Source organism: Chamaea fasciata, unplaced genomic scaffold (assembly GCF_029207755.1).
Source record: "Chamaea fasciata isolate MVZ Bird 193981 ecotype frontalis unplaced genomic scaffold, bChaFas1.0.hap1 SCAF_1, whole genome shotgun sequence".
NCBI classification, from domain to species: domain Eukaryota; kingdom Metazoa; phylum Chordata; class Aves; order Passeriformes; family Sylviidae; genus Chamaea; species Chamaea fasciata.
This window is the reverse complement of record NW_027094086.1, coordinates 115,582,534-115,599,540: the sequence shown is the minus strand read 5'-3', so window position 1 is coordinate 115,599,540 and position 17,007 is coordinate 115,582,534. Positions and strand designations below refer to the sequence as shown.

Genomic DNA, 17,007 nt, shown 5'->3' with positions numbered 1-17,007 from the left:
TCTCCACGCAGCTTAAACAGTTTGATTGACAATAAGCTGCTAGAGCACATTTTATTCATTTGTCACTTACCACAGTTGAAAAGAAAGGAATTTACTAGCTGAGACCAGAACTACACTTCAACAAAAAACATAAAACTTTGTGGTGAACTATGACACATAGGTATAGGTAATATCACCATATAGGTGATATTACCTTTCTGAATAAAATAGAAAAGATTCTGCAAATACAAGTGGGGGTTTAAAAGCATGCCTTGCTTGCAAAAAGTGCTCTTGAAAGCAGAAACTGGTAATCATTCACCAACTGAAATAGGAATATGATGAAAACAGACAAGTGTTTTGAAATAAGGAGGAAGATTTACATTTGGAAGCAATGGAAGTGACAACACACTGCCCTTAGCCAGTCCTGTTCATTCAGAAATCTCCAGCTTTGACATTTGGGAGATACTACAAACACCCAGAAGGAACCTGCTGTGATGCTTTACAAGATGCTGGCATCTATGATCCACAAATTAGAAGCTTAAAACCAGAGGAAAATACATATTGGATTTACTTTTAACCGGCCATGAAGCTCTGCATCAGAATAGGACATTAAAAAAAAAAAAGTTTGCTAGACATGTGATTTCCAGGAACATCTCAAGCTGATTTGACAACTCTTACTTGCCAGAAAATTAATGGAAAGTCACCTGTTCTGAAGGAAAATATACTTTGCCTGAAGACTTCCACTTTTCTCCAATGTCCCATCCAAACCTATTCCTCTGAAAGGAGAGCTAACACAATAAAAACAGAAAATGACACCACTTCCCTGAAAGCCCTAACTTGGTGGTTTACCACGTAAAAGTAAGAATGTGTCTACCCCAAACCCATCAGTTTTCACGATCACAGAACATAACAACAGAGATGTAAAATGCAACGGCAGCATGGAGGCAGAAAATAAACAGCAACACAAAAGTGCATGCACAGAAACTCAGCAAGCAATTTGGATAAATCACCTGGATTTCCTACCTGCAGATTAGTAAAAAGTAAGGATTTAGATGCAAAAGAAATGCTGTAAAAGATTAAACATTTTCTCTGACCAGTATGCAAAAAATTTATTGTGTAGATTTAAGGAAGCTGCCATCTCAAGAGTTTTTGTAGGAAACTACATTTAACTACTGAATGAGGTTGAAAAAAGAATAAAAACATGACAAATAAACATTCCTTTTTAGTGCATATTTCATAACACTCATAACTATAACAATCAAATCATTATTCATTCTAAAGTAACATTAAGTGCTGAATTAAGGGATTTGCTTCTTGAAATTAGCAAGGGCGAAAAAATTACACTCAATTCTGATACTTTTTGCTGCCTTTTTTCCATGTGCTCAATGTCCTTGTCATCAGTACAATAAAATGTTACTTTAATGAAACTTTAGTGAAAAAACAGTTGTAGACAGTTTTATTTTAAAAGACAGTAAATAAAATGTACTAAAGTGGATAGTCTTTGGTCTGAGTTATGAATTTAGAGAGCTAGATAAATAAACTACCACCAAATGCCTCACTTCCTCTTATGTTTCAAAAGAATAACGGTTCAAAAATCAGTTTTCAAAGTGTAAGAAATTCTATTAATTTTGTGACATTGCTCACCTCCTTCATTATTTTCCCACTTGTTCTCTAATGTATTGTAGGAAGTACTGCAGAGGAAAGCAGTTTTAGGTTTTGTCCTAACTGTGCCTCATTCACTCACGATGATTCAGCAATTTATACAAAAGAGTGCACAGAAGAAATTCTGGTTTACATGAAATTTTAGAAACATCAGTTTTCTCACTGGTGCTCTTATACCTTTGCATCCACAGTTATTTTTCTATTCTGTCAGTAGGAATGTGATTTTTGCTCCTGCTGGTTAGAATAAACAATTTCCCATAAGAGGTCACCTCTTCCCACAGTGTCCAGGCAGCTTTTATGAGAAGTGGTACAATGTCAGCAGACCAGACAAGAACTGCATCTTGCCCTCTTTTAATCCCAAAACATACTCAAAATCTCCACTGACTTTCTTACCACCTTTCCACTCCACGCGTGAGACCGAAAGGCAAAAAAATAAACCGTAAGAAGAATATTCTCCAGGGTGTAATGAGGAAACTGTGAGAAGTCTTTTTAAGAGACATAAAAGACAATTATTAGGAGGAAGGTACACAGAAAATTGTGTTGCTCGCAAGCACATAGAATTCAGCTACAGAAGTGCTGATGTCTCACAATGCCCTGTAAAGTCATCACAAACCACTGTACCAAGTAATGACACAAGAAACACTGGGTTCACATCCCTTTTGTGGCTCCACAGTGTGCTGTTCTGAAGTTGCTCTGCCCCTGGAAGGAACCACATGGGTGCTGTACAGGAAAGCTGCCAAACAGACACATAAGCAAGTAACAAAACTTTTCAGAGTATATCTGCTTATTCAAATACAGTCCAGATACCAACAGAGCAGCAAAGAAACACTGCTTTTAACCTCACAAATACACGTTATTTACTGATTATAGATTTGCGGATGGCAACAGGCTTTGTGCATAAGCACCTTACCTTATGAAATTAGGCAGAGATATTCAAGTATAGTAAATGCTCTGTTTTTCACGTCCAACAGACAAAAGCTTCTTCACACAGCTGGAAATTGATGACTGTAGCGTGACAACTCTAATTACACAGTCAAATGCTAATACTGCTGAACCCCACCTCTGTTCAGCAGTCCATTGCAAATTATTTTGGAACAAGACATGGGCTTTTGTTTCATATTAATCAATCCTCCCTTTCTATTATCCCCTCATGATACAGAACACACAAACCTATCCTGCTTCCTGAGAATAATTTGGAGATGAAACAAAATGAGAAATCACAACTCCAATATTTTTTCCCAACATTTCCATGTATGTTAGATCCAAGTGAGCATCAAGCATTGCAAAGTCATTACAACAGGGTACAGTTCGCGAAACACTGTATTTAGAAATTAAGTTTCCTTGTGCATAGTACAGATACTTCACTTCTATGTTGACACATAGTGAGTAACTATAATGACAAAACCTTAGAGGATAATGCATGAAGCAAAACATTAGCATACTTTAAATTTACAGCAGAATTTAGTCTCTAGAATTATTATGTCATTAATGTGGACATGAAGCATAACACCTGTCTTTTGTGATAATCAGACTTCCACACAAGAAATATCATTCTCTTAAATAAATATCTTTCTGACATACACTGAGAAAACAATGTGCATGTGTAACAGTTACATCAATGACCTTCAAAAAGCACCATTTGCAGGTACATGATAAACTGCAATGGTCAAGTCATAATTTGTTGAGCCATGGTCATACATCACTTGAGCTTGCTGGAGTCTCATCAACAAAACAATCATTTGTCAGAAAAACATTGCCCATTTCAGATATACAAGTTATGACAAAACATATTACAGTAAAAGGACTCCTATATTCTGATTTCTACTCATCTTAGAAAAGGCATCTCAAACAGCATTTCTATTCAAAGTGCAGGGAGGATAGTTACTCAAATATTCAATTCTAATTCAGTTCTATCAAGAAATATTTTATAGTGATCTCTCTAATTTATAACACCCAGTTGAACAGAACTGAACTTGGTGACGTGAAAAATCCCTTCCTTATACTCTGCCCTATGTTATTTTCTCAGTGGAGCGCTAGTTTTAGCATTATTCAAAGATCTGCCAGATTTGAAAATCCTTAATTGTCACATAAACCCCCCAAAATAATTGCACTTTGAAACAGAGAGATAGATAGTCAATCAGCTATTTTCTGACTACAAAGGGATGCAGCTACACATAACATAGGATACTTTTAGAAAGGAAATAAAAAATACGCTGCTATACTGCTAGTTTTAGCCTCTCCAGAATATAAATGTTAAATCATGATTGAAGCTCTTTAATACTAATTTCAGCACTGCTTAATTACTAATTCTTTCATTATCATGGATTAAAGTGGAAAAATTAACTGCAGAAAAAAGTCTTTCTATCATTAGCAAAATTTTTGTGCTAATAATAGCAATAACAGTTCCTCCATAACCAAAGATAGCAATAAATTAGACTGTGTTTATTTGGTTTTATAGAGAATGCATTTGTGGATAACCACATTGCACCTTTAATCAAATAGGAAATCAATCTTTCTTTTTGTATTTCCACAGCTCCTACTAATGGTAGTAGCATTTTTTTCTCAGCCTCAACTCTGAGCATTGTCAAATGCTGCAGTCCCACTTGTCACTTAAAGTTAATTGCAGTGTTGAATATTATGGGGCTGTTATTCGTTTTATTGTTGTGTCTTACAGAAATGAGCAACACCTCATACACAGAAAAGCACTCATATCCAACATACTTAGGCAAAATATCAATGTTGTTCTCCACTCTTAGAGTGGGAGCAAAGCAGAGAGTATTAAAAATTAATATGAAGTTGTATGTAAGGATTTTTGTTTTGCATATCCTTCCGCAGATGGGGCAAGAAGCAACTCAAGGCACAAAACAGAAAACAACATGTGATAAGGAGAAAGTTTGAAAGTCCTAAGTACAACATATTAAGACAATATCTCTGACATGGTACACAGAAGCAGATAGAACAATGCAGTACAACTCTACACAGAGTACATACAGCAAAGTTGAGTAGTACCTGCTATTAAATTGAGAAAATTGCAACATGATTATTTGTTTTTTTCTTGTCAGGGACCATCATTTGCCTCTATTATCTAAGCTGCCTCAATACAAAAAGTCAGAAATAAGTTTTTCTTTGAGGATCACAATTCACTCTGATGATTGAAGAGTATGTCACCTACTACAAAATGCTTTGCCCAAAGCTGTCAATGTCAATTGATTAGAGTCAAAGTAAATTTTGTTCCATCTCTGTTTCACTTCAGCCATGATCTTTAAACAAACTTAGGCTAGCTGTGGGTTGAACTCAGAATAAGCAAGCTAAAGTGAAAGGAGTTTGGGAACGTATTTCTGTGCAATGTACTTGTTTCAATTTATTTCACAACCACCTCACATTCATTAAAAAGCAAGCACACCCCTAACAAGCATAACCTTTCCAGTAGACTGTGAAATATGGAATGTCACTGGTTATGCTGAAAACCATAAAAATGCAAATGAAATGAGAAAGAATCTGAATCAACATCATTATGTAAACAAAATATAAAATGAAAACTCTTGTAATAACACAGATGGTATATGTTTAGCTATTTGCCAGATGCTCATGCTAGGGATGACCTCCAGCACCCTGAAGTCACCAAAAGCCTTTGCTTTAACTTCAAAGTATTTGTTGCCTGAATAAAACAAAGTTTATATTCATATATATCAACATAGTGCACATGGCTGAAATTCTCAGATCAAAACATGGTAAAGATCTATATATTAGAATGCTTACCACTATCACTTTTGAGATTTCCATTGCTGAGCTGTTTCAACCTCTTCTGATGGGATTTGCCGTTGTAGTGGATTTGTGCCTGAGCAGCTGAGTTTAGCTGAATGTTACAGACATTACACAAAGTGAAATTGGTGTGTTTCTTTTCTCTCTCCTTCTTTTCTTCAGTGCCATCAGGTGCTAATTCTTTCTCACCTTCCCGGTCTGGGAGAGATGTGAAATCTGAATTGTATGACTGGTTATCAACTGGTAAATCAGGGCTCCAGGGCTTCTTCATATTTTCTGAGAAGAAAAAAAACACATGAGAAAAAACTGATGAGAACACAAAATAATATAGACAAGATAGAAACATCTGCAAACCACTAAAAGTTAGAAAAAAAATTGCTTGCATTTTATATTTTAACATTATATTTCCACTCATGTATTTTGCTTTCTGTTCAAGTTTTTCAATTCTTCTGTGTAACTTGACTAACTTCACAGGCCCAAAGCTGAGCCCATCAGATGTGGATGTGGCATCTCCTGTGATAACTTATCTAAGCAAGGATAAAAATACGGCAGGAGCTGAGGAAAAAAAAAAAAAAAAAAAAAAAAAAAAAAAAAAAAAAAAAAAAAAAAAAAAAAAGTGAGACAAAACAGCCCCACAGACAATGGAAAAAAAAGGGGGAGAAGGTATAATTAACAGAAGAACCTCCCCCCCTTATGTATTAGCTCAATAAGCTTAAATGCACAGACGTCACCCTTGAGTTTATTAAATATTTAGCAACACCAGTCATGCTCTCCCCACTTCCTATGATTGCTTTCAAGCCCAACTTTATAACTTTCTCATTTAGAGTAGTTCAAAGAGAAGTAAACATGTTATTAGTTTCTTATCTTAACCACCCAGGATTATAAGTGAAGGATAGTTAGCTTAGATTCAGCGAATACCAGACAGCAACAAGTGCAGAAATGAGAAGGTAATCCCATCTGCAGAACTTCAAGTGAAACCAATGTAACCATGAGCTTTTGTGATTAAAAGTAAACAGAAATGACACAGGTGAAGAAATGCTCTAAGCATTGCAAACCTAATTTACTATTCAAGGAATGCAAAATGTTATACCAACTTAGCATTTTGATGAGACCTTTATATACCATATAAATCTTTTAAGTGCTTGCTCACCCAGACTTAGTGAATAAATGAAGGTCTAGACAAAGAATCTAATGTCACTTTGAGTGACAAAATTACTGCAGCCTTAAATACGGTGATACTATTTGGTCTCTAATTGACAAATCAATCAACCTAGAGACAAAAAAAGATTATTGCAGCTACACAAGAAAATGGATCATTAATGCCAGAAACAGAAAAGTTTCAGTGTCAAAAACAAGTCTAAACAAGCCTCCAGACTTGGGTCTGATTACAACAAAATGCTGCAAATCATTCTTCAGATACCTTCAAATGACTTAAATTTCATCAGCTTAACTTATTTGTCAGATCTCCCAAGGATTTAAAGACAATTATTGTCTTCAAATCAAATCACAGACAAAGTTATCTAAAGAAGCATATCTAAGGTCTATCAATACTCAAATCAGTTTCAATCTCAGTTTTCAGATTTGCCTGTTATCTAATTAGCATTGTGTTCTTTTACGCTAACTAAACCCATTTCATTTAAGAAAGTACAGACTCAAGTCTGAGAGGATCTCTGCACTCACTGTAGATTTAAACCTCACTCAACTATATCTGCCAGTATTATATCAGCTTCTGTGTACAGTCAACTCTTCTAGGAGTGTAGCTGTTGAAAGCAAGAGATGAGAAAGCAGGCTAAACAATTCATTCCAAAGCAAAAGACTTTGTGAGACTGTAGAAGCTTAGAAGAAAACCTGATGTTTTTCAATAGCAGACCTATAGCATATTTCTCCTAATTGAAGGAGGAGGTTTCTCCTGAGAAAGAAGCATAAACCTACCAACATCTCTCCCCTTCTGGACTTTGCTGGAGATACTATTCACTCCAAAGATTCACCTGTCTAAAATATTTTTAAATTGGTAAATTCAGTCTTTAATCAAAGCAGTATAAGGATTAAAATGCTATCACAACAGAACTAGTTTCACTGAGTTGGTCTAGATGCCAGTAACAGCTCAGTAATCCCGGTGTGTATATATATATATATATATATATATATATATATATATATATATATATATATATATATATATATACATGTTGCACATGAAGATATATATATAAAATATAATCTATTGCACTGAAAGCATTCCCCACTAGAGAGCAGTATGAATTTAAAATTACGAGAACAATATATCTCTAGAACTAAAGTGCTAGACACATAGGCATAAGATTACTATAACAAAACGGATTTTTCAACCAAGATGTAAAATTTTGTAAGCAAATATAATCTAATAAATTAAACATTGTATGCTGTGTGCATGCAAGTCTCATTCCTTTTGAAATATTTACACACATAAGCTGGAAGCCTAATAAAATGTATTAGCTTGTTATTACATCCTTCTAATATTCCAGTTAAAACAGTCTAATCTATTAAATTATTATCTTTGGCATATAGAATTTGTCTTGTGTTATAATCTCATTCCAGAAAACAAAATTTAAAAATGCACACTCAATAACGGCACAATAAAATAATAAGGGAAATTCCACCTTGGAAACAAGTAATTTGTACATCTACTACGTGCGTTCCTTAGAAAAGCATGTGAAATATTAGAGGTGCAATACATTTTTGTGTATGTCCATGTCACTCTCAGAGGAAGGGGGTAATTTATAACCAGAGTTTAGGTAACAACTCGGAAAAGAGAAGTTTCAGAAATATATATTACACTACAGCCCATCAACATTTTCTTTACAGATACACAGTGATTTCTGAATATATAATTTCAGTGCTAAAGGACTAAAGTGACATATTACAAACCTGTGAAAATCACTTGCGGTAAAGCCAGCATTACTTAACAGTGCTCAAAAGGATCCATTTAAAAAAATTAAAAATGTGAAGATTTTTTTTTTTAAAACAGAAATACTTTATGATTAAAACATTCTGAGTCATTCTTATTCAATATTTTTAATGGACAAGTAAATAAAGATGGCAAGGGATGAAGAAGAGAGAGATATTTGAGTATAATTTGCTGACATGCTTTTAAAATACAATTTAGCACTCCAAATAGTATTTTTAAAGAAACAGGGAAAAAAATCAACTTCTTAAAATCTTGTTAACATCCACCAGTGTTCAAACCAACACACATGCAAGTCTAGCTCATGAAAGCAACAGGCCTTCAGCTTACGTATGAATCATTGCATACTTCCAGTTTCTGGAGCAAAAATCTTCAGGCAGCAATTTTGATTGGTGAGGAAAAGAATGTTTCATCTTATTGGAAAATTACATGGAATATGGTTTGATAAACTTAACTTTAAAAGCCATTTTTAATTGTTATTAGTGTCTTACTAGCTCGGCAATATGTGGATAGGCTTTAAACGAAAATCCTCTTTCACTGCCATCATATTATAGAGTTCATGTCAACTGTACTGGTTACATATCTTTTAAAATCATCAGGTTTGCAGAGAACTGTTTTGTCCCCATAAAAGAAAGCCAGCTTCTCAATTTTAGGGGTCCTAATGAAGCCTGCAGAGCATTAGAAATGAGTGAACTAGGACACCAATATCCCAAAATTTCATGCCAATTTAAATAGCACTGTGGATAAATGCTTACATTTATTTTCCCTGGGGCTCTGAACTCAATTTTGGCTCAATGATGCTTACCAGTAAAATGAACTTTGCACGACATTACAGCTTTGTGAAGTAGAAAACTGTCCCATACGGAAAACCAGCACAACTACAATTTGCGGTGTTTGCTGGCTTAGATAACGTTGCTACTTCCTGGGGATTTCTCTTCTTAAATGTGCTTGAAAGTAAGGGATTAGAAATCTCATCCTTCTCTAAAATAATTCTTACCTTCTCAGCTGCAAGCCAATGGCACACTTTCTATTCAAGAAAATTGAAAGGAAATTTTACTCATTTTTACTACAATTAATTGTTCTGTTTGTAGACCATCTTATCAGCATAGAACTGTATCAATCACTGTAACTTTGGCTCCATGTACATAATACTCAAAACATGTTGGGTACATTCAAGAGGCCAACAGAGCACACAAATCCCAGAGACCACTGTGTACCTAAGTCTGTTGTATTTAATGCAGACCTCTTGCCACTGATAAATGACTCAGCTCAGCCTGGAGAAGAGAAGGCTTCAGGGTGACCTTAGAGAAATCTTCCAGTACCTGAAGGGGTTTACAAGAAGGCTGAAGAGGGACATTTCACAAGGGCATGCAGTGATAGGACAAGAGGGAAAGGCCTCAAGCTTAAGGAGGATGCGTTAATTAGATATTAGGGTAAAAAGTTCCTCAGTATAGATGTGGTGAGGCACTGGAACAGGTTACCCAGAGAAGTAGTGGACTCCCCATCCCTGGATGGATTCAAGTCCAAGTTGGATGGAGCTTTGCATAATTTGGCCTAGTGGAAGGTTGCCTTCCTACGGCACAATAGTTGGAACTAAGGGATCTTTAAGGTCCCTTCCAACCCAAACCATCCTATGATTCTATACACCTTAAAGCATATCTTTTTGTCTGCTTCCCGACAGGTTGCTACAATAGATACCTGCAATAGCTGAAGGATAGAAAAGATGGACAGGGCATTAAGGATAAAGTCCACTAATTACAATATTCAGGGATTTCTAGTATTTCTTTTGAAAGCTGTGAAAGAAATTAAAGTAGCAATCATCAAAGATGCAGATGTTTACATCTCAGTTACTCATTCTCAGACTCTAGACATTTTTAAATTCCTAGACACTTTAAATTTCACCAAGAAGGCCTATGGAGAGTCATCTCACTATGAAGCAGACTAAAGCATAAACTCACATGTTCTGTTGTCAGAAAACAGTATTCCTCTTCATTCGCAGATATCTATGCTGCAGATCTCAAGTTAGATGGGAAGAATCTTGCTCTGCCTGTGATGTCTCTCCAAATACTAAAAGGACTGAACTTTCACAGGTAATAATAATAATACTTATTTTCTGAGATATCAACAGATAACAACAAATGTTGAGAGATACCAGCTGCTTTCAAGAAACTGTTGTTAATGCAATGTTCCAAAAAGAAAATAAAAAGAGAAAAGTGGAAAAAATAGTGAGAGACTGATCACTTATCAATATCCTCACCTTGTCAGTTTCCACATACTTGGGGGATGTTACTGGCATATTACACAAAAGGACCTCTGGTAAAAACTGGAATTTTCTCATCTTTTCAAACTTCATAAATTTGTTGCTATAACTTTCAAGTGATAGGACATCACCATTTGATGTAAGTCACTGCAGCACAGTGACTTTTGCATTAGGCTTCTAGGAATCTTTTCCACATTGTGAGTGAAGCTATGTGGCAGGACCCTTCCCAAAACTGGTATCTCTGTGCTGAAGTTTTCCTGTTTATGGTATGCTTCTTGAAACTCCCTGCTGCACTGGGTACTTGTGATGCCTTTGCCAAAATGCCTATGAGCGCTAACTTGCCTTTGCAACCTTCAATTGATCTCACTGAATAAAATTCTAGCTCTGGAAATGTATTCCTGGGAGAAGCTAAAAATGATCATATTGCCATCTATTTTAAACATGGATGATGGGGGCAGGGCAGCCTGGGGGAAGGATCAGGAATACAAAAATAAAATATCCTTGGCTTCTTCCACCCGCATTATCACTGGATGATCCCAACACTGTAGCTTTCCAGTTTTGGTCAGAGTTGCACCTGCTCCTGGTTTAGAGCCCAGAGCAAATTAGGTCATGAACAGCCTATTTTGTACATCAGGGCTGTGGCAGAACAAACACACAACAAAAAGGACGAAGCAGCAAAGCGGTGAAAGGTCACTCACAGTGAAACCACTGCATCTGTGAAACACAGATCCCTCCCAAATGACCTGAGTAACCTTCAGGATATGCTGCAGGACTCATCTGGGATGGATGGATGGATAGATGGACATCATTTCAGTGGAAGAGCAACTGTGGACTGGGAATGAACCCGGACCTGAAACGCTTTTTAGAAACCCATCAATTTTTCAGGACCTCCTTTTTTCTGAGCCTTTCAGATTAAATTTAAATACCAAATAGCACATAATACAATAAAATTTGATGTGGAAACCTTGAAGATATATGCATTAAGTAATTTTACACTGTAGGAAGGCTTTTCTACTATGAGTTTTAGTAGCAAGAATAATCAATTGCTTCTAAAAATCAAGGAAGAGTATGTCAGGTCATATACCCAAGAGCTAAATTACTAGTCAGCGGTAAAACTGTGGATAAAACTCAGTATCTTTTCTTGCCATGTGCCTAATACAACTCAGATCAAATCACATTTAATGCCAATATTTACCAATTTTCTCTTTAAAAATTCCACACAAAATAGAGTAAAAAGAGGCATCTCTGCAGGAGGTGGGGGCAGGGGGAGAAAAGTCATGGAGAGAAACATCTTGTTTTCTTGTTTATTGTTTCTCTGTATCCTACCAGCCCCTCCCAGTCTGATCACTGTAGCTAGCTGCTACACCACTTCAATCATCCATGGGAATAATAAGAAGATCATAATCATCATCATCTCAGGTGTTTTTGTGAAGTCTAAGAGGAAAATAATCTCTTAAGCAAAAACTGCATCAAGCAAAAGAAATAAAGGCAGGTTTTCCACACACGTTTATTGCTCAGGGGGAATGAGGCAAAATGAGACTGATGTTATTTGGGGTTGGAGGTCTTTACAATTTTGTGTCTCTGTCCTAGGACTTCTCCCAAGAAATGCATCTCTGCAAACTGAACCCTATAAGAATAGACACTTATCCATTTGAAATAGGATCACAGTGTATTTGTATACCTTAAGCAATAGCACAGAAAATAAAAGCCTGGGCTTTTGTTTTGCTCTGCCGGGAGAGCACTTAAATCTTTCAGGAAAGGCTGCATTTCAATACTGCAGCAAATGAACAAACCCCAGCCTATCTCCCATCACAGTCATATGCACCAAGAGATCCTAAAGGAACTTATAGATGGACTGAACAAAAAAGTTCATAGTTCCTTGGTTCAGCAGTTCCCTCGTGCCAGAAGCAACCAACAGACATCTCATAGTCTCCAAATATACTGCAGTCAGTTTTTTAATTGAGTTCTATAAAAAGAGCTAAGCACTAATCAACACCATATGTTATTCAATTAGCTAGTAATACATATCTATTTCTCAAGCCTGTGCTAACATAATGGAGCACTTTGGGTGGTTTGGAACTATTTAAAGGCCAAATAATTAATTTGCAAACATCAGCTTCTAAAATCTGAGAAGCACTACTGTGATGACTTAGAAGCCACAAAAACTGCCTCATTTGCTTTTTATTCAACCTGCTTTCAGAAAAGGCCCTTGTGAAAACAAAGATTTCTGCATAAAATAAGGCCAGAAAAAGACAGGGGTTCAGCCATGTGTGTGGTACCCAGGTCCAGAGGGATGCTCTTCCCATGCAGGTAAAGCAAGCAGCTTGTGTTTGTTTCGTCACTTCCCTCTCCACCAGCAGTATATTGTGGTACAGACCTTGTACCTGAGGCAGTAATTAACACAACAAATGGTACAGCTCTGCCTATCAAGAAAAATTGTTGCTGTCAAGCAATCAGAAGTACATTACTTTTTTCCACATTCTTGATTTTTGCATACGGAAATTGTGTTCACAGCCTCGAAATTCCTGTCAATGGCAGTTGGAGGGGACTGAACTCAAAAAGAAGGGACACAAACATCCAACTGCAATTCAGGCTGCCTCTGCTGGACAAAACCTTGGGTTTAGTAATACTTCTGAGAAGGTAGTCAGAATAGATTTTAAAGGGAAGGGAAAAAAACAGCATAGGGAATTATATTCAGAGAATCTTTTAGGTTGATACAGATCTTTAAGATCACCAAGTCCAGCTGTTAACCCAGCACTGCCAAGTCCACCACTAAACCACATCCCCAAGAGCCACATCCACATGTCATTTCCGTACCCCCAGGAATGGCAACTCCATCAGCTTCCTGGGCAGCCTGTTCAAGTGCTTGATAATCCTTTTGTTGAAGAAATTTTTCCAAATATCCAGTCTAAAACTCTGCTAGCACAACTTGAGGACATCTATCACTTGTTACCAGGGAGAAAAGACCAATCACCACCTGGCCACACCCATCTGTCAGGTATCTGCAGAGATCAATAAGGTCCTGAGCCTCCTTTTCTCCAGACTAAAAAATCCCAGATCCCTCAGCTGCTCCTCATCAGAGTTGTGCTCCAGACCCTTCACCAGCTTTGTTTGCCATTCTCTGGACATGTTCCAGCATCTCAATGCTCCTTTTGCAGTGAGGGCCCCAAAACTGAACACAGGTTTTGAGGCATGGCCTCACCAGTGCTGAGTACAGGGGGACAATCACTGCCCTGGTGCTGCTGGTCACACCATTGCTGATACAAGAATATTACTTTTGATTTCATGGACAAAAATCACTTTTTTACAGTCTCTCTGGATCAACTCCCATATGTGAAATCAGCCCACAACCTGTCATCCAGATATCCTATAAGTGCCATTTCCCACCTTAAATATCTTTAGTTTTCCCAGTACCTAAATATCCAATGAAAACTTTTATCTCAGCAGAAAGCAAGAGTATGAACAGCTGCTTGGGCACAACAAGCAATTCATTTTTGCAGACAAGAAAGTTCCATTTTTAACACTCCAATACAATCACTAACTACCACTGTATCCAAGTCGGCAATTCTTAAAATTAAGTTTCAGTTAGTGTTTGTGACAAGTTTGCTGATAGGTTATCTCTTTGGATACACAGGCACTTTTGTTTTCTTTTATGATTAAGTTTTCAGAAATAAGTATTTTGGCAATATGCTTATGAAAACACATCTACAAAATGAAATTGGAAAAGAATTAAAACGGCAAGGCACATGAATAAGCTCTGTGGGAATTCAGTTTAAAAAATAAGCAACCACCACTTTCCCAAAAAACCCAGACTTTGCAGAAAAAGGAATAATAATTTCTAGAAAGACAGTTCAACCCCTAAAATCTTTGTTATGCACCAAAAAATGCAGCCATTAAACATGAAATGGAGTAAAATAAACTGGTAATAAATGTAGTAACAGTGAGGAAGAGGAAATTAAGGGCTACAAGCAAGAGATAGCTAAAAATAAGATTTTTTTTGTTATCAGTTCAGGAGAAATGTGAAAAATTTGTGAGGTTTATTTTTAATATGAGCAATTTTAGAAATTATTATTTGTTGTCATTTGAAAGATAATTTCCAAAGGTTTTCAGTGTTTTATGGTTTGAATTTTCAAATCTTCTAAGGTACTAGTAAATAGTAATACTTACCACATATAAAAACATCCAAAAGACAATCTCCCCGTCCATTTTGTTATACTTTTGTTTTAGGGAACTGCTGCGTGGATATTTTTAAACAAAAGACCTTGAAAACACAGGAACCATAGAAGACCAAAAGAGAGCAATTTTAGTACTACAATCAGTTACCCTTTGGAATATATTTCTAAATCAAACAAAAAGTTCTAGTTTTGCCTTTCTCTAAATGCATTTCTAAAAACACCTCTGTTTAAAAAAAACCTTGCCGAAAAGGTCTTATGTTTGAATATTATCATTTATCCTTTCACAGCAGGAACTATTTTTTTTCAGATTATCTGCTCATTATAAAACATTCAGAAAGCTCTGGCAGCATTTACAAGTATAGGGATTTTTTTATTATTATGTTATCGCTTCATTACACCCACTGGGCCATTTAGAGTTGAATTTAATGGAGAGCAGATCATTTTCCAAGCAATGCAAACACATCAAGGTGAAAGTCTGTTGTGTTTGGAAAGGTTAGCAGATGTTTTTGCAAGTGCTTGTGAAAGTTATTGTTGTTTATCTTACTCTTGAACTTTGGATTGCATTTTCTTTAAATACTGCATTCACCCCTGCATTCATGGTAATATGAACATAATTTCTGCTAGTTTACAGCATGTGGGTTTTTGGGTAGCTGTTACAGTTTTAGTTGCGAAGTATAAATATATAGTGTGGAACTTAAAAAGCTTATTCTCTACAATGGCTTGACAGACAATGCCTTTGCTATTGTTCCACAGCTGATATCATGTTTCTGCATGTCAATGATACATTTATCTGAATCTCTTCATCAATGCTAGGGATCTAAAAATTATGTCTAGCAAATCAGACTATCCTGGACATGTACCGGTAAAAAAAAAATTTGAAAAACAAATTGTAGGACCTGCACCTATTTATGTTTCCTTGGGATGACACAGTGTCCCAGAGCAGCAGCTAAAATCTTTTGTTACAGTCACACAAGGCCAACGTAGAGCTTCGCTTATGCCACTGGGGAATTATTTTAACACAAGGACTATCTGTCTGTGTCACATTTCTAATAACCTTTTCATCACAGTACCCAGATGTAATCCATTTATAGAAACGCTTATGCATCAAAAATAAAAATGTGCAAAAGGAATCTAATTACTGAATACAGAAAGTGGGATGATTTATTTTTATTTGGGATAAATTCAGGTGATTCACTATTAGAGAATGTAAATATATTTTCAAGGCACGATTGCTGTAATCCCACAGGGTGAGTGTACACGCCAATGTAGGTTCAGGAAAACGTATCATAAAATATCAGGACCTAAGAGGATGTCCTGGGCAATGACATAGTTATTGCACTAGCTTTTTCCTTGCATTACTTTCTCACGAGTGTATTTCACTCCTCTGTTGAATTGTGTGGAAAATGAAGGCAGGGCATATCAGAGAGAATTTGCTTCTATTTTTTATAAGGCACACATATGAAAATAGCTCTTAAGTGTAAGAGGAGGGTTTGAAATTATTTCAAAAAGTGCTTATTGATGCAAGATCTCTGAAATACATTACCTATTCGGAATTTGGACATATATAATTCCACAATAAAAGTACGGAAATGCAGGAAAACATGGACAAACTAGAGAACACAAGCCCACATCTCCCCTCCAAAGCAGGAAATGCTGCTTCACTTTGCTTCTAAAAGTCAGCCACTGTTTGAAATTACTGACTGCACAGCATAGTCCAGGGGTATATATGTAGCATGCATTGCTAATCATTAAAAAGCATCAATGGTTCTTTCTAAAACATCCTCCAATGAAGGGATGTATTTTTGAAAAAGAAACACGGAAACATGGGAATAACACCACACACACAGAAAGTAAAATAGCTGATGCATTCCAGCTTTCTCTGGGAGACCTTCACAGCAGCGCTTCCCTGAAGCAAGTGCCCATAGCGCAGACCCTGAGCACTTTGCTCAGCCACTGTGATCTGCAAAAACGACTGCTGCTGAGTGTGTAAAATCCTTCTAGCTCTGCTGGCCATCTGCAACTTCTCTCAACCGGTTGGGTAAGGCTGAAAATGTTGAAAAGCCCTGAGAAGTCATGCATGGCAGAATTCAAAGCCCTGGAAGATCTATGAAGTTTATTCCTTCAGGCATGCTGATTCAGATGAAGCAGCTTAGACACTCCATTATACATAGAACAAGTTTATAAAAATCCCCGGGATTTACTCAACTATTTATTTTTCAGAATGA

At 36.5% G+C, this 17,007-nt stretch overlaps 1 protein-coding gene across 6 annotated transcripts in view; it reads right to left on the bottom strand.

Annotated features, from left to right (window-relative positions):
* ZNF385D (zinc finger protein 385D) overlaps positions 1–17,007 on the bottom strand; it is a 413,504-nt gene that overhangs the window by 320,313 nt on the left and 76,184 nt on the right. For 4 of the 6 annotated variants that reach the window (XM_066194563.1, XM_066194570.1, XM_066194578.1 and 1 more), the window contains one exon: positions 5,401–5,679. In XM_066194563.1, coding sequence (XP_066050660.1) covers positions 5,401–5,679 — 279 coding nt within the window. Of the gene's footprint in view, positions 1–5,400; positions 5,680–7,335; positions 7,355–14,774; positions 14,869–17,007 lie in introns of those variants that run through there. The other 2 variants (XM_066194586.1, XM_066194602.1) reach the window with 2 other exon arrangements.